The 23,952-nt window shown below is 38.2% G+C and overlaps 1 protein-coding gene across 1 annotated transcript in view; it reads right to left on the reverse strand.

The window, feature by feature from the left end:
* The window catches only part of LY75 (lymphocyte antigen 75), a 94,412-nt gene that overhangs the window by 20,388 nt on the left and 50,072 nt on the right, over positions 1-23,952 (reverse strand). Inside the window, exons 21-28 of the mRNA XM_025405438.1 lie at positions 23,124-23,263; positions 21,300-21,405; positions 20,922-21,082; positions 19,231-19,360; positions 17,601-17,827; positions 11,899-12,064; positions 10,124-10,291; positions 7,830-7,946 (exon numbers count right to left, since the gene is read on the reverse strand). Coding sequence (XP_025261223.1) covers positions 7,830-7,946; positions 10,124-10,291; positions 11,899-12,064; positions 17,601-17,827; positions 19,231-19,360; positions 20,922-21,082; positions 21,300-21,405; positions 23,124-23,263 — 1,215 coding nt within the window. The remainder of the gene's footprint in view (positions 1-7,829; positions 7,947-10,123; positions 10,292-11,898; positions 12,065-17,600; positions 17,828-19,230; positions 19,361-20,921; positions 21,083-21,299; positions 21,406-23,123; positions 23,264-23,952) is intronic.

Raw genomic sequence — 23,952 nt, forward strand, 5'->3', positions numbered from 1 at the left:
CGTAACACTATTAACCTTAAATGTAAAGGGGTTAAATGCCCTCAGTTAAAAGACACAGACTGGCAGACTGGATAAAGAGTCAAGACCCATCAGTGTGCTGTATTCAGGAGACCCATCTCACGGGCAAAGACACACATAGGCTCAAAATAAAGGGATGGAGGAATATTTACCAAGCAAAGGGAAAGCAAAGAAAAGCTGGAGTTGCAATCCTAATCTCTGATAAAACAGACTTTAAACCAACAAAGATCAAAAGAGATAAAGAAGGCCATTACATAATGGTAAAGGGATCAATGCAGCAAGAAGAGCTAACTATCCTAAATATATATGCACCCTATACAGGAGCACCCAGATTCATAAAGCAAGTTCATAAAGACCTACAAAGAGACTTGGGCTCCCACACAATAATAGTGGGAGACTTTAACACCCCACTGTCAATATTAGACAGATCAATGAGACAGGAAGTTAACGAGGATATTCAGGACTTGAATGCAGCTCTGGACCAAGCAGACCTAATAGCTATCTACAGAACACTCCACCCCAAATCAATAGAATATACATTCTTCTCAGCACCTCATCACACTTTTTCTAAAATTGACCACATAATTGGAAGTAAAACACTCCTCAGCAAAAGCAAAAAAAAAAAAAAAAAAAAAAAAAAAAACAGAAACCATAACAGTCTCTCATACCACAGTGCAATCAAATTAGAACTCAGGATTAAGAAACTCACTCAAAACCACACAACTACATGGCAACTGAACAGACTGCTCCTGAATGACTATGGGGTAAATAACAAAATGAGGGCAGAAATAAAGATGTTGTTTGAAACCAATGAGAATGAAGACACAACGTACCAGAATCTCTGGGACACATTTAAAGCAGTGTAGAGAGGGAAATTTATAGCACTAAATGCCCACAAGAGAAAGCAGGAAAGATCTAAAATTAACACTCTAATATCAAAGTTAAAAGAAGTAGAGAAGCAACAGCAAACAAATTCAAAAGCTAGCAGAAGACAAGAAATAACTAAGATCAGAGCAGAACTGAAGGAGACAGAGACATAAAAAACCCTTCAAAAAATCAATGAATCCAGGAGCTGGTGTTTTGAAAAGATCAACAAAATGGACCACTAGCAAGACTAATAAAGAAGAAAAGAGGGAAGAATCAGATAGACGCAATAAAAAATGATACAAGGGATATCACCACTGATGCCACAGAAATACAAACTACCACCAGAGAATACTTATAAATACCTCTACACAAATAAACTAGAAAACCTAGAAGAAATGGATAAATTCCTGGACACATACACCCTCCCAAGACTAAACCAGGAAGAAGTCGAATCCTTGAATAAACCAATAACAAGTTCTGAAATTGAGGCAGTAATCGCCTACCAACTGAAACAAGTCTACGACCAGGCAGATTCACAGCGGAATTCTACCAGAGGTACAAAGAGGAGCTGGTACCATTCCTTCTGAAACTATTCCAAACAATAGAAAAAGAGGGATTCCTCCCTAACTCATTTTATAAGGCCAGCTTCATCCTAATACCAAAACCTGGCAGAGACACAACAAAAAAAGAAAACTTCAGGACAATATCCCTGATGAGCATCAATGCAAAAATCTTCAACAAAATGCTGCCAAACCGAACCCAGCAGCACATCAAAAAGCTTATCCACCAGGATCAAGTCGGCTTCATACCTGGGATGCAAGGCTGGTTCAACATATGCAAATCAATAAACATAATCCATCATATAAACAGAACCAATGACAAAAATTACATGATTACCTCAATAGTTGCAGAAAAGGCCTTTGACAAAATTCAACAACCCTTCATGCTAAAAACTCTCAATAAACTAGGTATTGATGGAACATATCTCAAAATAATTAGAGCTGTTCATGACAAGCCCACAGCCAATATCATACTGAATGGGCAAAAACTGGAAGCATTCCCTTTGAAAACTGGCACAAGATAAGGATGCCCTCTCTCACCACTCCTATTCAACATAGTATTGGAAGTTCTGGCCAGGGTAATCAGGCAAGAGAAAGAAATGAAGGGCATTCAAATAGGAAGAGAGGAAGTCAAATTGTCTCTGTTTGCAGATGACATGATTGTATATTTACAAAACCCCATCACCTCAGCCCAATATCTCCTTAAGCTGATAAGCAACTTCAGCAAAGTCTCAAGATACAAAATCAATGTGCAAAAATCACAAGCATTCCTGTACACCAATAACAGACAAACAGAGAGCCAAATCGTGAGTGAACTTCCATTCACAGTTGCTATAAAGAGAATAAAATACCTAGGAATCCAACTTACAAGGGACGTGAAGGACCTCTTCAAGGAGAACTACAAACCACTGCTCAAGGAAATAAAAGAGGACACAAACAAATGGAAAAACATTCCATGCTCATGGATAGGAAGAATCAATATCATGAAAATGGCCATACTGCCCAAAGTAATTTATAGATTCAATGATATTCCCATGAAGCCAGCACTGACTTTCTTCACAGAATTGGAAAAAACTACTTTAAACTTCATATGGAACCAAAAAAGAGCCTGCATAGCCAAGACAACCCTGGGCAAGAAGAACAAAGCTGGAGGCATCACGATACCTGACTTCAAACTGTACTACAAGTCTGCAGTAACCAAAACATCATAGTACTGGTACCAAAACAGATACATAGACCAATGGAACAGAACAGAGCCCTCAGAAATAACACCACACATCTACAACCATCTGATCTTTGACAAATCTGACACAAACAAGCAATGGGTAAAATATTCCCTATTTAATAAATGGTGTTGGGAAAACTGGCTAGCCATTCACAGAAAACTGAAACTGGATCCCCCTTCCTTACACCTTATACAAAAATCAACTCAAGATGGATCACAGACTTAAATGTAAGACCTATGACCATAAAAATCCCAGAAGAAAACCTGGGCAATACCATTCAGGACACAGGCATGGGCAAAGACTTCATGGCTAAAACACCAAAAGCAATGGCAACAAAAGCCAAAATTGACAAATGGGATCTAATTAAACTAAAGAGCTTCTGCATAGCAAAATAAATTATTATCGGAGTGAACAGGCAACATACAAAACAAGAGAAAATTTTTGCAGTCTATCCATCTGACAAAGGGCTAATATCCAGAATCTGCAAGGAACTTCAACAAATTTACAAGAAAAGACAAACAACCCCATCAAAAAGTGGGCGAAGGATATGAACAGACACTTCTCAAGAGAAGACATTTATGCAGCCAACAGACACATGAAAAAATGCTCATCATCACTGGTCATTAGAGAAATGCAAATCAAAACCACAATGAGATACCATCTCATGCCAGTTAGAATGGCAATCATTAAAAAGTCAGGAAACAACAGGTGCTGGAGAGGATGTGGAGAAATAGGAACACTTTTACACTGTTGGTGGGAGTGTAAATTAGTTCAACCATTGTGGAAGACAGTGTGGCAATTCCTCAAGGATCTAGAACTAGAAATACCATTTGACTCAGCCATCCCATTACTGAGGATATACCCAAAGGATTATAAATCATTCCACTATAAAGATGTATACACACGTATGTTTATTGTGGCGCTATTCACAATAGCAAAGACTTGTAACCAACCAAAATGTCCATCAATGATAGACTGGATAAAGAAATATACACCATGGAATACTATGCAGCCATAAAAATGGATGCGTTCATGTCCTTTGCAGGGACATGGATGAAGCTAGAAACCATCAATCTCAGCAAACTAACACAGGAACAGAAAAGCAAACACCACATGTTCTCACTCGTAAGTGGGAGCTGAACAATGAGAACACACGGACACAGGGCCAGGGGGAAACATCACACACTGGGCCTGTCGGGGGTTGGGGGGTTGGGGAGGGATAACATCAGGAGAAATACCTAATGTAGGTGACATGTTGATAGATGCAGCAAACCACCATGGCATGTGTATACCTATGTAACAAAACTGCATGTTCTACACATGTACCCCAAAACTTAAAGTACAATAAAAAAAGAAGAAAAAAAAAAAAAAGAAAAACACTTTTGTGGTATAAGTCAAGTCATGGGAGAAAATATTTGCAAATTATTTATTGGATACAAGACATATCTAGAATATATAAAGAATTCTTACACCTCAACAATAAAAAGACTCAATTTAAAAAATGAGCAAAAAATCTGAATAGGGATTTCCCCAAATGTGATATACAAATATCCAATAAGCACATGAAAAGATGCTTAATATCATTAGCCATTAGGGAAATGAAATTAAAATCCCAGTGAGATATTTCACACTCACTTGGATGGCTATAATGAAAAACACACAAATGTTGGCATCGATATGGAGAAATCAGTACTCTCATATACCGGGAATGGAAAATGGTATAGCTAGTTTGGAAAACAACCTGGTAGTTCTTCAAAGGGTTAAACAAAAGATGCAGCAATTCCATTCCTAGGGGTTTACCCAAGAGAAAGGGAAACATATGTCCATGCAAAAACTTGTATGTGAATGTTCAGAGAAGCATTATACATAATAACTAAAAATGGTTTAAAATCTAGGTTGTTTTACCTAAATGTCCATCAACTGATACACGGATAAATAAAATGTATTACATCCATAGAATGGAATTTTATTCAGTTATAAAAAGGAATAATGTACTGATACCTGCTACAATATGGATAAACCTTGAAATCTTTATGCTAATGGAAAAAGCCAGTCACACGCAAAAAGCACACATTGTATGATCTCATTTACATAAAATGTCCAGAATTTTACATTCAGGCAATCTGTAGAGATAGCAAGTAGATCAGTGGTTGCTGAGGACTGGGAGACAGGGAGGGGATGCTAATGGGTATTGTGTTTCTTTTTAGGGTAGTGATGGTTGCAATAAGGCTTAAAAAAAGGGTACTAGGTCTATTACAATTATAAATTGGTATAAAGATTGATGCCATCACTACCTACACATATCCAATGTTGTCCTGGTTATTTCTGGTTTTCTTTTTTTTTTTTTTTTTTTTTTTTGAGATGGAGTCTCGCTGTGTCTCCCAGGCTGGAGTGCAGTGGTGTGATCTCAGCTCACTGCAAGCTCCGCCTCCCAGGTTCACGCCATTCTCCCGCCTCAGCCTCCCAAGTAGCTGAGACTACAGGCGCCCGCCACCACGCCCGGCTAGCTTTTTGTATTTTTAGTAGAGACGGGGTTTCACCATGTTAGCCAGGATAGTCTCGATCTCCTGACCTCGTGATCCACCCGCCTCGGCCTCCCAAAGTGCTGGGATTACAGGCTTGAGCCACCGCGCCCGGCCATTATTTCTGGTTTTCACTGATTACTACCTCCGAAGGCAAGACCCCTAAACATCTGCCTGCAGCAATGACACGTTAGAAGCACTGCACACACGATTTGGTTATTGTTTGCTGCTTTGTATCATCTCATGCCTACCAGTTCCTCCTCCCCTCTCCCAAACTTCAAAGTTATCAATTTTCTGACCAATATGATGTGCAATGGTAGATTTCTAAAGTTGCTTTAAGAAAAAGTCACTTTTTTCACTTGGCTTAATGTATCTCTCAGTTGACATACTGTGGCTTCTCATAGTAATTTCTATTCATGGCCCTGCTATTGAAAAGTCAAAAATGTTTCAAAAAAACAAAATTCTTTGTGTAGGTGCCAAATACAATTAAATATTCTATAAGTATATCAACATAACCAAAAACAGTGACTTACAGTGATTTCTATTCATGGCCCTGCTATTGAAAAGCCAAAACTGCTTTAAAAAACAGAATTCCTTGCATCGGGGGCAAATAAATTAAATATTTATAAGTATATCAAAATAACCCAAAACAGTACCTTACAGATGTAAATTAAGTCAGTAAGAATGAGATTCAAACCAAATTTGCCACTTGCCTGAAATGTCTTTCTATATGTATATGTCTGTATATTTTAATAGAAATTTTATTACTCAAACATTTTATAAAAGAAGATAAAACAAAACAAGGGAGTCTTCTGATCTAAAAATGCTTTTTCAGAATATATAACACATTTTCAGTTGTTTCTGATAATATAATGTATATCAAAGGGTACAATTTCAATTTCTGTACTGGGTGTGGTCTCCATTGCTCAATACAAGACCATTGTTTCTTCAGTCACTTTCAGGTGAAGCCTCAGAACTTTCCAGCTAGTTTCTCTCCATTTTAATTCAAGGGTAGTTAAGAGTCATTAGAGAAAAGGCTTGGGCCAACTAAGTCCTACTATGATGAACTTATCCTCACCTGGTAAACCAAGTCTTTATTGCTTGGTAGTTTAATTTTCATTAACCCTTCTGCAAACCATAAACATTTCAGGAAAACAGTGGTAACCCCACAAAATAGATGGGTTAGAGAGCAAAGGAAAAGCCTATTTTTAAAACAGACAGAAACTAATTTAGTTTCTTTTCCTTCCCTACCCCTGGTTATCATTGTCCTGTGCCCCTTATCAAACCCTTTTTAGAGTAAATGTATGCTTTTGATGCTCTATGGCCATGGAAAGGTTTTCCTAATTCCAAAATGTCTATGATTTTCAGGACATTTCTGAGCATCTTTCTAAATTGGTCTTGTTTCCTCTATACTGGACTCTGTTTTAAAACAATTCATATCAATCATATTTTGAATTCGTGGTATTTAGCCCACATTCCAAATATTCGATCCCATTGTCAGACCATGTATCTCATTTTTCTTTTCATTTTTAAATTTTTGAGACGGAGTCTTGAGTCTTGCTCTGTTGCCCTGGCTGGAGTGCAGTGGCATGATCTTGGCTCACTGCAACCTCTGCCTCCTGGGTTCAAGTGATTCTCCTGCCTCAGATTCCCAAGTAACTAGGCACATGTCACCACACCTGGCTAATTTTTGTATTTTTAGTAGAGACGGTGGCGAACTCCTGACCTCTGGTGATCCACCCGCCTCAGCCTCCCAAAGTGCTGGGATTACAAGCGTGAGGCATTACACCTGGCCATGTGTCTCATTTTTCTAATGCTTATCATATGTGAGCCAATATAACCCAAGTCAGGGTTATAAACCCAAAGGTGCAACACTAATAGAAGAGTGATTCAGTTCTCTGCTCATCTCACATAGTCAGTGGAAACATAAAGTAAGTATTGAAGATTTATATGGGATGGTGATCATTTTTAGTTGGTCTTGAGTTGCTGGATGGAAGAGTGATAAGTCTTGAATTGCTAGAGGAAAGAGTGGTAAAAGAAAATTGATATGGTTTGGCTCTGTGTCCTCATCCAAATCTCATGTTGAATTATGATCTTCAGTGTTGGAGGAGGGGCCTGGTGGGAGGTGACTGGATCATGGAGGCAAACTTCCCCCTTGCTGTTCTTGTGATAGTGAGTGAGCTCTCGTGAGATCTGGTTGTTCAAAAGTGTGTAGCACCTCCTCCTTCACTCTCTGTCCTGCTCCATTATAGTAAAATCTGCTTGTTTCCCATTCGCCTCTGACATGATTGTAAGTTTCCTGAGGCTGCCCAGCCATGCTTTCTGTACAGCCTGCGGAACTGTGACTCAAAACTCTTTTCTTCATAAATTACCTAGTTTCAGGTAGTTCTTTATAGGAGTGTGGGAACAAACTAATTCAGAAAATTATTTTCTGCCATTTAACTTTAAACTCTAAAGGTATGTTAACGGCAGAGCAGAGACACAAAAACTGTCTTGGTATTTATGTAAGTTATGTTAAGTATGTCATTATACTTTCATGTATTGATAGACATGTACTTTGAAGAACTACGGCTTGATAATTATGTTATAATGAAGCACAAAAACAAATAGAGAAAACTGGCAGATTTACAACTTACTTTTATAAGTTATTCCCAATGTGACCCATGAAGCCATATAATTGAAGTACAGAAGTTGCTCAAGAACAAAGTTATTCTCCTTTTCATCTCGAATACTCAGAATTTGTGATTTTGGATCTGTTAAATAAAAAATAGTCAATAATTTAAATAATTACTTATCTAGAACACTTTGATAGGTTTAAAACATTTTAATTCTCACTTTAATATACTTCAAACTTAAACAATATCAGACAATTAGAAAGATATGTAAAATAAAATTATGCCATTGTACTAATAGGTTAAGGAGTTTTCAAATGTTTGATGTTAAATTTGGTCTTATGGTATAATAGAAAACTAGTAGCTGAGTAGAGAATTTAAAACATTGATTCACTTCACATTCCCCTATTTAAAGGTGATTTTCAGTTGGTATAAATCACCCATAGTAATGATAGACTGTCAAAGATTACTCTATAATAATTAAAACCTCTTAGATGAACTATAACAGGGGTCCCCAACCCTCGGGCCACAGACTGGTACTGTTAGGAACCAGGCCTGTTAGGAACTGGGCCGTGCAGCAGGAGGTGGGCAGCAGGCAAGCGAGCATCACCACTTGAGTTCTGCCTCCTGTTAGAGCAGAGTGGCATCAGATTGACAGAGGAGCACAAACTGTCTTGTGAACTATGCATGCGAGGGATCTAGCTTGCACACTCCTTATGAGAATCTAACTAAGGTCTGATGATCTGAGGTGGAACAGTTTCATCCTGAAACCATCCACCCCTCCCTGGCAGTGCCAAAAAGGTTGGGGACTGCTGACCTATATGACAGATCTTCCTTTTCCTTAGTTATCAGTATGAGGGTTAAAAGGCTTAATATTTCCCAAAGGGTGTTCCTCACAAAATTAACAAGGAGGTTCCAGAAAAGATCTACATGGATTTTTAAAAAAGTTTGCAAACATTGGTTTAAACAAAGTTAAACTCGTTTATTTATGCCAGTATTTCTTAAGGTATATGTTAATGTACATTTGTTAATGTCCAACAGGAAGCTATGGTGTCTAGTGTTTCTCAATCTTTTTCTTTTTTGTTGGTTATTTTTTTCAACCTTATTCTAAGGATTTTTTGCAGAACATCTCTCAAGACTAATGTTATATAGAGCATGCTTTGGGAAATAATGGTTTGATATTTTCTATAGCAACTTTCACTAAGTTCCTTGTTCCATTGGTTCCAACAGTTCCATCATTCGGAAGTCACAAATCCTTAGTGGATCTCATAGGAATTATCTGAAGACTCTTGAGAGCTGAAAGTGTGAAATGTGCACATCTTTAAGCTTAGCTGCTGCTTTGTGGTGTGTCTAAGCTTTTGACTGCTCCAACTAACCTATTTTCACTTCCTCTCTTGTGTGCCATTTCTTTCCCCCTTCCTTTTTTTTGGAGATAGGGTCTCCCATCATCCAGGCTGGAGTGCAGATGGTGTAATCACAGCTCACTGCAGCTTCAACCTCTTGGGCTCAATCATCCTCCCTCCTTAGCCTCCCAAGTAGCTAGAACTACAGGCATGTGCCATCATGCTTTTAATTTTTTGCAGAGAAAAAGTCTCACTATGTTGCCCAGGCTGATCTTGAATGCCTGGCATCAAACCATCCTCCCACTTCAGCCTCCCAAAGAATTCGGATTACAGGCATGAGCCAATGTGCCTAGCCCATTTCTTTTCCTTTTAAAGAAGAACCCACCTTCCTTACAAACATAGACTAGTTCTTGAATGGATGAGTAAAGAAAGGAGTTATGCCTATACTTTCCACTTTAACTAACACAAATTTTAATACTTTGTCACTGATAATGTAGATATTAGGAGATGAATATTTTTGACATCTAGTTACTAGTGCTAATTAGAAATATTTATAACACAGAAAATTTTTTTTAATTAGCAAAATACAATAAGTAATGACAGTACAATATACTTGCTATGGTTTGGCTGTGTCCCCATCCAAATCTCATGTTGAATTGCAGCTCCCATAATCCCCAAGTGTCATGGGAGGGACCCGGCAAACTGAATCATGAGGGTGGGTCTTTCCCGTGCTGTTCTCGTGATAGTAAGTCTCACGAGATCTGATGGTTTTATAAAGGGCAGTTTCCCTGCACATGCTGTCTTGCCTGCTGCCATGTAAACATACCTTTGCTTCTCCTTCGCCTTCTGCCATGATTGTGAGGCCTCCCCAGCCATGTGGAACTGTGAGGCCATTAAACCTCTTTTTCTATATTAATTACCCAGTCTCGGGTATGTCCTTATAGCAACGTGAGAATGGACTAATATAATACTTACTCAGTTTCTGGCATTTAGAATGAACTTCATCCAGTGTTGTTGCCATATGCCTATTCTTTGTTATTATGAAATTGTAGCAACAGTTCTGAAATGGTATCCATGGAGTATTTAGAACAGGAGATGGACATTTAACACTGTCAACTGGTTTGACCTCTTTTTCAGTCTCATCTAGAAAAAGAGTTAATGGTAAGAATTCTAATTTGAGATATAAATGTTAAATCCTGTTTGCAGTCATTAGGCTTGATTTGTAGGAAATATTCAGGAAGCCAAGAAGTAATATCCTAGTGAAGCCTGTCTCTGTTTATACTCAGATACAGCACACAAAAGCCAGCTTTCTATAGGAAGGAAATTACTTGACACAATTTTCTTACCCCTGCTGTGGCGTAGAGGAATGTAAAAAGTGAGGTGCTATTAGGTTAAATGCAATTTCTGTCTTCCTGCATTACCAAATGTCAAGTACAAGGGACCACCCCTAGAGATACTGTACAAACACATTCATTATTAAAAGTCACCTAACTATAACTTTGAGAATTCGTTTTCAAGTTTCTGTCTACTGACACTATTAATTTTAAAGGAACATTTAAATGAAACACTTGATGTTCTAAGTAAGTTATTGCTTTAACTAAGTAAAACAGAAATAATATTTAAAATCTGACATCTACAGTATCTGATTATGATCTTTTTCCATTTTCTGAAAACGCCATACATTCACAAAGATACAAATATAAACATATTCCACTCAAATAAATTAAACGGATTTAATATGTGGCAGAGATCACTCAGTATCTCTCCTGGATCACAATAAGTCCCTCTGTCCATGAAGCAGTGTCTTCTTTCTACCACAAACCACAAATGTGACCTTGACAGTTGTAAAAACACTTCCTCTGACTGGGCTAGAGATGGCACACCTGACTCAGGCTAAGTTCATGAGATTTTCTCTAAGGATTTACAAAGTGAAATTTAGAAATTGTCTCAACTCATCTCCAGTTACAGGTTCAGCTCTATCCCCGTTTTGCGGATCCTGAATTTCCCCTTGTTTTAAGCTAGCTTGAGGTGGTTGCTGTTACTTACAATCAACTGAATCTTTTTTTTTTTTTTTTTTTTTTTTTTGAGACAGAGTCTCGTTCTGTCGCCCAGGCTGAAGTGCAGTGGTGTGATCTCGGCTCACTGCAACCTCTGCCCCTCCAGGTTTAAGCAGTTCTCTGCCTCAGCCTCTGGAATAGCTGGGATTACAGGTATGTGCCACCATGCCCGGCTAATTTTTTGTATTTTTAGTAGAGAGGGGGTTGCACCATCTTGGCCAGGCTGGTCTTGAACTCCTGACCTCGTGATCCACTCGCCTTGGCCTCCCAAAGTGCTGGGATTACAGGTGTGAGCCACCGCACCCGGCCACAACCAACTGAATCTTAAGAGTGACTCATAAAAATCATGTTAGTTGTGATGTTATGAATCACAAAAGAATTCTCACAAGTGTAAGCTTTCTACAAGTATAAAGATATGCAGAAAGAGGCAGAGTAACAATGGGACTTTAAAGTGTTAATCCCCATTGTCAGCTAACGTAAAAATAAAACATGCTTAAAATAACCCATTAATAATAATATATTTAATATATAATTCTGCTTGAATACAAATTTTCACAAATGTTCCTACAAAAAGACATGACTATAATTTCTTCACAATTCCAAAACCAGATTTTACAAAACCACTCCTCAGAAATTTTACCACTTATGAGACTGTTAATAATTTAAGAATTAAAATATCTGAAATTCACATACTTCCTGAATAGTAGCAAATAGCACCTGATTGATTGTCATTGCAATCAGCTGTTTTCCAGAATCCATCAGTGTCTAATATTACACAGTCTTCAAGTTGCCCATTAGTTTCAGCCCAGCGACTAAAATGAAGACGTTTCCCATCTGACCAACCAAAGTTGAGTTCATCCTGTAAGGAGCAGAAATACATTTCAAGTGGCAATATTCATGTTATCCCTTTGTATTATTTTGACTCCCATGGTCAATCTAATGATTTTTATTTATTTTTTTATATTTAACACACATTTACATACCATTTACTACATGACAAGCATTGTTCTAAATGCTTTATAAATATTGGCTTACTTAATCCTTGTAACAACCATATAAGGGAGGTACTATTATTATCTCCATTTTAAAGACGAGGAAACTAAAGGTATGCAACTTTGCAAAGTCCCACGAATACAAACCACACTGCTGGGCCTCTCTTCCAGGCTGTCAGTCCCTAGAGTCTATGTCCTAACCATTATGCTATGCTGTCTCACACATAATTGGATCCACTGGTTATCAGAAATCAGAAAACTAAAATGGGATGAGGATCACTATCGGCACTGATTAGATCAGAGACAAACTGGTGTAGTGGAAAGAATATGGGCTACAGAGCTAAGCCCACATGGTTTTGAATCCTGATTCAGTTACTTACTAGCTTTTGTGTGCCACGTCTCCAAATTTCCATCCCCCATCAATGAAACCAGTGTGACACTTAACTTCGTGGGGCTGGAATTAATGGGATAATGTGTAAAGCCTGCAACTCAGGGGCTAGCTGGCACACAGAGAGCTGGTGGTTCCCTTCCTCTGAAGTCCTCAGGCACGTGGATGTCACACCGCTGTTTTCACACTTGTTGGGGAGAGAAGCTTCTTCATTCACTAGACTCTGCTGTGTGCTAGAAGTCTGTGAACATCTGCCTTTACACCTTGCCAAGGTCCTGACCACCCATCTAGGTACAGGAGATGGACTGTGGGGTACAGGCCTGTCTGAGCTTCCCCACGGTGCTGCCAGAGCACCGGGCCTTACATACCAACTGCTGAGTCTGGTGCTGGCCTAACAGACCCACTGAGCTAAGCTTTCCTGAATCCCAAGACAATCTACATCACTAGTTTATTTGAAATATTGAACGAAGCCACACTTAGTGAACCATAAACAGCAACACAGTCAAGCTTCAACACCACTGGCCGCTTCATTCTGAAATGTTCATGACCAGAGTTCCAGCTGTAATCCTAGCCCCTAACCCTAACCCAGTCAGGGCCTAAGCCACTGTGGCCTCCGGTGTGGAGGCCGCGCGACTTTGCCTGCACTCATCCATACTGCCCTGCATTTCTTCCCCTTTGAGGCACTCCCCACCTAACCCTGTCCCTGATCCTTTGGAATTTCCATTCCATCTAAATAAATCATCCCACACCTTTTATCTTTTCATTGAATACAAAATATTAAGACTATAAACATCTTTTCACTAAATTCTTGATCTTAATTGATCTTAATTTAACTCTGGCTAGAACGCTCATACATTGTTGGTGGGATTATAAATTAGTTCAGCCCCTGTGGAAAGTAGTTTGGAGATTTCCCAAAGAACAAAAATAGAATTACCATTCAACCCAGCAATCCCATTACTGGGTATACACCCAAAGGAAAAGAAATCGTTCTGCCAAAAGACACCTGGCCTCAAATGTTTATTATAGCACTATTCACAACAGCAAAGACATGGAATCAATCTAGATGCCCATCAACAGTGGATTGGATCAAGAAAAGGTAGCACACATACATGATGGCATACTGTGCAGCCATAAAAAAGAACAAAATCATGTCCTTTACAGCAACATGGATGTAGCTGGAGGACATTATCCTAAGTGAATTAATGCAGGAACAGAAAACCAAATACCACATGTTCTCACTTATATAAGTGGGAGCTAAATATTGGGTACACATGGACGTAAAGATGGGAATGATAGTGTCTGGGGACTCCAAAAGTGGGGAGGGAGTGGAGCAAGGGTTGAAAAACTACCTATTGGGTACTGTGTTCACTCTTTGGGTGACAGGTTCAACTGAAGCCCAAGCCTCGGCATTCCACGGTGTATGTATTGTAACAAACCTGCACATGTACCCCCTGAATCTTAAATAAATACATAAATCTGGCTTTTCCAAGGGAATAATCTCCTTTCAGCACCCACGGGAAGGCTATTTGATATTCTATTCTCAGATACCACAGGGACTGTGAGAAAGGAGTAGTGGCTATTTTTATCTCCTTTTATTTCCTTTGAGGATTATTCCCTTTGTATCACTGCAAACTCCCCATGACATTCACTGAGGACTTGGTCGCCCTGCTCCTCCCTGACATTCACTAAGATGTCCCAATTCTTGCTGTCCTGCCGGTCCTACCATTAACTTGGGATGCCTGTGTTCATGTTTCTAAGCCTTCTTGACTTCCTTTAATTCTATGTATTTTTACTTCTTCAAGCTGGGTACTTGAGTGACCCACTGCATGGCCACACTCTGCACTTTACATAACCCAGAGCTGCCTCCCCTCAGACACTGTAAAGGCCAACATCATTTCCTGCATGAATTTATAGAAAAATAACTGCTCTCCCTCTCTCCAGCTGCTTGCGGCCTCCCCAGCCTTCCACACAGTGTCTTCTACTTAAATGAAGTCTTATATTGTTACTACTCTGTTTAAAATCTTTCAGTATCTTATCATTGCTTTCAATGTAAAGTATTTATTAACATCCTGTCATTTTCAAAGAATTAAGGCAGCTATTAGGATATATAGTTAAACAGCTACACAGAATATGTTAAAATTAAGGGTGAAAAAGAAAAGAGAACCATAGGTAAAGGTTGGAAATAGGATAAAAAGTAAGACCCAAACCATTAAGTTGGGGGGAGTTACAAAATAGTCTGACTCCAGCTATCTAAAAAATAAATAGGTACACATAGAAAAATAACTTGAAAGATCCATACCAAAATATTGAATCATGTTTATTTTTAGGTACTGGAATTACAGGTGACTTTAATTTTGTTATTTTAATTTACTGACAAATTTTCTACATTGCAATATTGTTTTTGTCTCAAAAGATTTGGGGTGACTGAAACTAGGAAATGTAATCACTCATTGCTTCCTCACAACAGACACAATGACGCATTTCACAGAATTTCCAGCACTGAAGATAAAGCAAGTAAAGCAATGCTATGAAACAGTTGAGACTGTGAGGACTGGGTAAGCAGCCTTCCAATCTCCTGGCTTGATCTGGGTTAATTTAATTTAATTATTTATTTAATTAATTTATTTATTTAAAGATGGAGTCTCACTCTGTCGCCCAGGCTGGAATGCAATGGTGCAATCTCGGCTCACTGCAACCTCCACCTCCCAGGTTCAAGTGATTCTCCTGCCTCAGCCTTCTGAGTAGCTGGGATTACAGACACCTGCCATAATACCCAGCTAATTTTTGTATTTTTAGTAGAGACAGGGATTCACCATGTTGGCCAGACTGGTCTCAAACTCCTGACCTCAAGTGATCCACCCACTTTGGCCTCCCAAAGTGCTGGGATTACAGCCGTGAGTCACCATGCCTGGCCAAACTGGGTTAACTTTAGAATACGCCATGACTCAGAGAGACTATTCTTTAAGCTATTCCTAAATGCTACTTTTAATTGAGCTTCTGATAACAATTCTTGTTTTTCCACCCATTCTTCAATTCTGAGTCTTCAATCACATTTTTTCCATGCAGCCCTAGATATACAGCCCTGGTATACTTTGGGATATACCATGGCTGAGAAAAGAGGTGGCCTATAATGCCAATAGGAATACCACAGCTTTATTTAAAAATCCCTTATTTAATTATAGCCAAAACTTCAGCTGTGTAACGATTCCAGTTTGTGCTACATGTGCAGAGGTTAGTGATGGGAATTAATAGGAGACTAGCATCCTTTTTTTTTTTTTTTTTTCTTTTGAGAGAGTCTTGCTCTGTAGCCCAGGCTGGAGTGCAGTGGCGCGATCTCGGCTCACTGCAAGCTCCGCCTCCCGGGTTCACGCCATTCTCTCGCCTCAGCCTCCGAGTAGCTGGGACTACAGGCGCCCACCACCACGCCCGGCTAGTTTTTTTGTATTTTTAGTAGAGACGGGGTTTCACCATGTTAGCCAGAATGGTCTCGATCTCCTGACCTCGTGATCCACCCGCCTCGGCCTCCCAAAGTGCTGGGATTACAGGCTTGAGCCACCGCGCCCGGCCTTCTTTTCTTTCTTTTTTTTTTTTTTTTTGAGAGAGTCTTGCTCTGTAGCCCAGGCTGGAGTGCAGTGGCGCGATCTTGGCTTACTGCAGGTTCTGCCTCCTAGGTCCCGGTTCAAGTAATTCTCCTGCCTCGAGACTAGCATTCTTTGTTGGGCTATGAAATGAATGAGAAGCGCCTGAGACATCTATCTAGGATCAGCACTTAAGATGGAGGAAAACATTATTCAACTTCCTTTTCAGAGTTGCTTAATTTTACTTTGCTGAATTTTTTCTTCTTAGAGACTGGGGTCTTGCTATGTAGTCCAGGCTGGATTTTAACTCCTGGGCTCAAGTGATCCTCTTGCATCCAGAGTAACTGGGACTACAGGTGTGCACCAGGTGCCCAGCAGTGCTGCTGATGTTGAAAGAGATGGAAGCTGGGTGTGGTGTTTCACGCCTCTAATCCCAACACTTTGGGAGGCTGGGGCAGGCGGATCACTTGAGGTAAAGAGTTCAAGACCAGCCTTGCCAACATGGTGAAACCCCATCTGTACTAAAAATACAAAAATTAGCCGGGCATGTTGGCACATGCCTGTAATACCAGCTACTGAGGAGGCCGAAGCATGAGAATCGCTTGAACCTTGGAGGTGGAGGTTGCAGTGAGCTGAGATTGCACCACTGCACTCCAGTCTGGGTGATAGAACAAGAACCTGTCTCCAAAAAAAAAAAGATAAAGAAAAAGAAAAAGAAAAAAAGTGAAAGGGATGGAAAGGACTCTTTAAAACTATCCATAGTGCTTCCACACACCCAACCACATCTGATTTTTAAATTCTTCTCTTATCTTTTCATTGGCTGAAGAGATATGGCAGCTTCAGATTCTAGCTCAGTCTTTGATTAGAATTAGTAAAAAGAAGTGCTCAAATATATATATATATATCTCCACTAGAACCTTTTCCTCATTTAAACAATGAAGTACTAGATCTTTCAATAGTGTAAAGATAATTGTCTCTAAAAAACACATATTGCTGCTAGGTGCCATGGCTCATGCTGGTAATCCCAGCACTTTGGGAGGCTGAGGTGGGCAGACTGCTTGAGTCTAGGCCTTTGAGACCAGCTTGGGCAATACGGCAAAACCCTGTCTTTACAAAAAATACAAAAATTATCCAGGTATGGTGGTGTGTACCTGCAGTCCCAGCTACTCAGGAGGCTGAGGTGGGAGGATCGCTTGAGCCTGGGAGGTCAAGGCTGTAGTGACGTGTGATCGCACCACTGTACTCCAGCCTGGGCGACAGTGTGAGTGAGCTCTTGTCTCAAAACAAAATAAAAAAAACCTGACATATTCCATGAAATTTACTGGAGTAAGATTTTCAGGTCTCCTGTTTGTTTTAGTCTGCTATGAGAGATGCTATGCACAATAAAAAATGTCGCTTTCCATCTCCCAGTCCTGGCAGCTGGGACTGAAAACTTACATCTTGACTGAAGAGTCCGATCCATAAGGAAGAGTTGTGAAGGAGCGCCTGCACGCTGAGGAACGCCTGTTGGTAAGGGTCCGTGATGCTCACCAGCTGCATATTATTTTTCAGACATTCCTTCTGAGCGCCGTGCCAAGTCAGAGTCTTTGGGATTATTTTGTACAGATTATTTAGGTATTTTACAGTTTCTGAAGCATTCTGCAAGGTCTGTCTGCCTTTAACTTCTGCATGTAAAAGAAAACAACAACAACAAACCCTTCCCCACACTCTGCAAGTTATGGGACATTTTTTTCACATTTCTCCCCATACGAATCTACTTTAGATATTATTTACCTATTTATTTTATATTTTGGGTGAGAGAATTAGGTATGTCTTGCTGTATATCTTAAGTAAAATGTGTGAGCTGCAACGTTTATTTTCTGAAATCAGAACAAAATTCTTTTTTTTTTTTTTTTTTTTTTGAGACGGAGTCTTGCTCCGTCGCCCAGGCTGGAGTGCAGTGGTAGGATCTCAGCTCGCTGCAAGCTCCGCCTCCCGGGTTTACGCCATTCAGAACAAAATTCTGTTTCGTTTGTCTGATTTACAAAAGAGAAAATCTGCAAATAAATGTAACCTGCATGATCATGTCGTGTTGGTGCTAAATACCTCTTTTGTTTGAACTACTTCAACAAGGAAGTAAATGTATTAAGATACCTCCTTACAAAGTTTTCACCTGGGAGAGCTAGCATGGAGAAATGTAAGAAACCATCCAGAGAGGAGGTATTTGAATTATTGCTTTATAGTAGTACTTTGCTAATAAGGGAGTTAGTTAAAAACATGAAAAAAATGGGTAAAGATTAATTTAGCAAAAAAAATTCCGCCAAAGCACATGAAATATCTACTTACAGTTCTCATTACATGACAAAATTTTTTCTTGATCATTTCTTAAAAACACATTGTGATCAATGAAAAATAATGTAATACTTTTTAAAAAATATATTTTTCAAAATATGGATGATTTATACTTTTAAGTATGCATTCTACTTTTATTTGGAATATGGAAAGGCACAGTGATCTTTTTATAATGTTTCAAATCCCCACTTGTTTATTTTTTAATGCTAAATTTAACAGTGAATACTATTAGTGGACTTAAAGCTCAATACTGCACTCAATTAAAAATATGAAGTTTTTTCTTCTCCTTTTCCCATAATAAAATGTAAAATCTGAAAAATGCCAGAGTAGAAAAAAGAACAAAATTCAATTACTATCATGGGATAACTCCTATTAACAAATTCCATCAGATACAATTAATTAATTAAATTATAGCAAAGATCCTTTAAAAAAATCACATCCCATTTGATAAACTCTGACTCGCTAAGCCAATATGGATTTAGCCATGCTGAAATTTTAAGCCATATGATTATAAATTAATATAAATTCACTTATAGTATTAAAATTTTTTTTCAGCTTTTATTTTAGATACAGGGGGTACATGCATAGGATTGTTACATGGTGTATTAGACCCAGGTGGTAAGCACAGTACCCAATAGGTAATTTTTCAACCCATGTTCCCCTCCCTCCCTATAGTAAGTGACTGTATATATCTAATAGCATAAAGTACCATAGTTATCTAGATAATGATTGTTACCTGAATATTTCTGACAGAGAGACACAAAGTGGCGTTCACTGCAGGATGTAAAATTCCACGTCCCAATAAACGGTGATTTTTGGAGGTTGAGAATTAGGGCACAGTGGTAGTGAGACTCTTCCTCAAATAACTAAACGAAAAGGTAAATACATACATGCAATCATGTAACAATGGTCTGGAGATCCTAGCAAGAAAAGTTTAGATTCTAGATTGAATTTGTCCCCCTATAAAAGAATTCCATGAAGGACCTGACCATGACATTTCTTAGAAAATCTTAATAAACTTTCAAAGCATGGATAAAGGGCAATTAACTTTATAAAAAACAAAATAGTGGCAATCTTGATAAACATATTTTTAAAACAGATTAACTGTTAGAAATAAGACAAAACACCTCCAGTCACATTTAACACTCGACTACAGTGTAAGTAAGCAAAACATAATGATTCAACTTATTAGATTTTTACAAACTTTTTGTAACAATAAGCTGCATACCACATAACAGAATATACCTTAAAGCTTTGATCCTATACTAGTCACTATAAAAATCTCCATATATTAAAACAAAAGTATCTAGATTTCATTTTCTGATCGCAATCAATAATATTAGATATGAAAATTTATTCTAAGTGTATTATCCCTATACTTTTCTGTGTGTTTCAAACATATTGCACTTAGAAAAATAAGAAAAGTAAGTTTATATCAGGAGATACTGACCAAAAAAATGCTACTCAATAAATAGGAAACCAAAAATGAACGAAAATAATTATAGGAAAGAATAAAACAAGAAATGTCAAAAAAAGAGGTATGGGTAGAACTTTATGTGGAGCCAAATGTGTATTATTAAATGTATTCTCTTTTTTTAAAGGGAACATGAACTGAATTTCATATAGAAGATTGGAAAATGAACAAAAACAGAACCCCAAGAAAAATGGGGTAGAAAAAGGTGGAAATAGTATTCATAACACAGGTCAAGCAATAGGAGTAGAGGGTGGAAAAGAGAGTGAACAAAACAAATAACATGCATCTGTTCTGTAAAAATGTAAATAATGCAAAGTAAAAATGCAAGCAAAGATAATGGAGATTTTTAAAATACCATAAGCAACTTTACTTCAATACATTTGAAAATCTAAATTAAATAGACAACTTTCTTGAAAAATGCCAATTAGCAAAATTGTCATAAGGAAAAGTGGAAACACCAAAATGTACCAATGACTTTCAAAGAAATGGAAAATTAATAATGGCTTTTTTTTTTTTTTTCTTTTACTATCAGGTACTATTGTTAAAACTTTAAATAAATTATCTTATATAATCCTTATGTTGACCTTATGAGGTAGTACAACAGTATTAAAGTTTGCAGATAAGAAATTGAGGCTTAAGAAAAGTTAAGTAAACTTCCAAAGGCATAGTAAATGGCTGAACTGGAATTCAAACCCAGGCAATCTGACTCCAGAGCTTGGGCCCTTCACTGTTGCACCAAATTCCATTATCATTAGAGTATGATCTCTGCAAAGAACAATGTAGTGTATATTTCAAGATAGATAGAGGAGAAAGTTTTGAATGTTATCTTTACAAAGAAATGATAAATCTTTAAAGTGAGGAATATGGTAATTACCTTGATCAGATCATTTAAATGTATGAAAGACTCAGGTATTTCACAGAGGTGTAAAGAGTACTGATTAAAAAAAACTTACATTTTCTGGTATTCTCAGTCTCCTACTAACCAATAATGGGTGAAAGTTACTGTATGTCAGCTCTCTGTTATCCGTCCATTTGTTTATCCTTTCATAGGCAGTCCAGCGCAAACCAATCCATAAAGTAGCTTCCATATCCGGAAGCAAGGATGTAATAAAGTCTGTTAGAAAGAGATTTTTAAAAAGCATTTGATTTATTCAAATTAAAGATATACTAAAAATGCCAATGAATATCTTTTGTTTAACTATCAAGACAGTCTTCTGTTCCATAAAAAAAGAAGTTTAATAAGATTTTTTGTATGTTAATTCCTCATAGCCTCCTAAAACTAACCTGGCCCCAGATCAGAATAAAACATGTTTCTCAAATAATTCCAGTACCTTGTTCGATCTGGCTCAACACTGAAGGAAGGGTGCCACCATAGGAGTGACAGGTATCGCTTGCTTGAGAAAATGTGAGAGACATGGGTTTGATCTTTAGAAAACACTGCAAACAAAGACATATGTGAAACATGAGATTCCAGACACAGGAAAGCTCACACAGGAAGTAAAATGCTTCATCTTTTAGAGGGCTGCTAATTTTCGGTCTGTGAGATATGGTAATTTGCAATGTAGTACCATAAGAATTCAAGTTTATGCTCTCATTAATTTTTTATTTTTTTAAGAGACAGAGTCTCTCTCTGTTACACAGGCCAGAGTGCAGTGGTGCAATCACAGCTTACTGTAACCTTGAGCTTCCTAGGCTCAAGCTACCTTCTCAATTGAAACAACCAAAGAGTGGTCTTCAAACTTTCATATATATATAAATATATATCATATCTTATATATAAGACACATATAGAACATATAATATCTTTTATATATAATATCTTTAAATATATATATTTAAAGATCTCTCATTTATTAAGTGCTTCCTATGTGTTAAGCAGTTTGCGTAGTATTATCTCATTTAATTCTCACAACAGAGAGAGAAACTGAGGCACAGGGACATTAAATAACTTGATCCATAAGTGAAATAGACACACAATAGTAAGGTCAGTATTTATACTCTGTTCCACCTGATTTCAAAATCTGTGTCCTTAATCATCATCTCCTTATATCAAGAAACACTGCTGAAAAATTCATCTTTGGCAGGATATATTAATTCAAATTTATATCAGCTATGCAAATTAACACAGTACTATTACCTCGAGGAATTAAAAAGATTGTCCTAATTTTAAAAAGTTAAAATGTACCCCTAACTTTACTACAGATCCTTCCAGCTGTCAGACACATCTTTTTTCCCTTTTTCACATTATGATCACCTCAGTATAGAGTGGTATGTCCCAAATTGTGTTCCTTGAAACATCCTACAAAAAAATTTTTTTCCAGCTTTCTTATAGACTGGAGTGGTCAATGAGCCAAGCTACCCAACATGGACAACCTCATCGGGTAACTTCTAGAAAAGACCCTAGAGAGAACACCCTGAATTTAAGCTCAGAAGCCTTATATTAAGGATGGCAGAGCAAAATCACAAGAAGCCTGATTTTGAAGACTTCATGGTGTTTCCACACAAACCTGCTTATCTTCAAATGTCTTTAATGTGACAGAATAAATGTTTTAACATACTGTAGCAACCTCTTTTCAGCAGCCAAATGCATTTCCTAATAGATACGTATACCAAAATGGATTATGCATCTCGAAGAGGCAGATACAGAATGCAGCATTTCTCTAACCTATTTAATCATGAAACCCCCATTTGGAGGCAAGATCAATGATTAACATTTTGTAGCATATGTGTAGTCCCCAAAAAGTAGTTTGTGAAATGCCAGTCTAATTTGATTGGCAGATGCTGCTTGGATGTTCTCCTTGAGGGGAAAAAGAAAACACAAGCCAGAAATTAAGTCAGTTTCCTACAAGGCCATAGAGATAGTCCTGACTATTCAATGCCTCCCAATCCATCAACAGATCAACTTGAGCAATTTAAGTGTTGGTAGCAACAAAATAGAAATGCTGCACTTTAAAAGACCTGTAGGAATGACCAACTTGAGAATTAATTCTTGATATCATCCACGGTTTCTGGCAACACAGAGGGCCAGGTGGGATCCTGAAACATGTAGAGTTTATCTCAGTGATGTTGTCACTAATGGGTTGCCATTCTGCCATAGGCTATATAACCAGCATGGAAGCAATCATTGTTGCATAATGTAGCAATTCTCTTTTTACCTTATTCTGAAAAGGAATCCATTGCTCAGAACATTGCACTTTAGCTGCAGAATCTGGGCTGTATTTCTCTAATGAAGAAACATTATATTTTTCACAGATGAAGGGCAACTTGGTATTACAGTCTGTTGGTTTACTTAAGTCTGAGAAATGAAAAGCAAGCATTACTATGGTGAGAATTTTTCAGTCAGTACTTTTTTTTTTGAGACAGAGTCTTGCTCTGTTGCCTAGGCTGCAGGGCAGTGATGCAACCTTGGCTCACTGCATCGTCCGCCTCCCAGGTTCAAGTGATTCTCGTACTTCAGCCTCCCAAGTAGCTGGGATTACAGGTGCATGCCACCACACCTGGCTAGTTTTTGTATTTTTAGTAGAGACGTGGATTCACCATGGTGGCCAGGCTGGTCTCGAACTCCTTGCCTCAAGTGTTTTGCCTGCCTCAGCCTCCCAAGGTGCTGGGATTACAGGCGTGAGCCACCACGCCTGGCTAAGTCAGCACATTTTAAAAGCAACCCCAGTAGTAAAGAAAGGTTCTTGAAATCAATCTTTCCCAAATGTTTAAGATATATTCCCTTTCTTCTCTAGCCACTTCTGTCTTCTATGATTATTTTTATCTGTAGGTTACAGCATACCAATACTGTCTATGAAACAGCACGCATTTTGTGTGACTACCATACCATCCCAGGGTGAAGGCAGGAGGTAGGAAGTTGAAGGGGCAGTGTAATCAGGGGAAGGGGACCTAAACTATATTTTAGAACTGCTGCCTGCTTATCTTTGAAAATTTGCTTAGACACTTATCAATTAGGAAAGTGGTAAGTTTATTTCTAAGTAACTG

Source organism: Theropithecus gelada, chromosome 12 (genome assembly GCF_003255815.1).
Source record: "Theropithecus gelada isolate Dixy chromosome 12, Tgel_1.0, whole genome shotgun sequence".
NCBI lineage: Eukaryota > Metazoa > Chordata > Mammalia > Primates > Cercopithecidae > Theropithecus > Theropithecus gelada.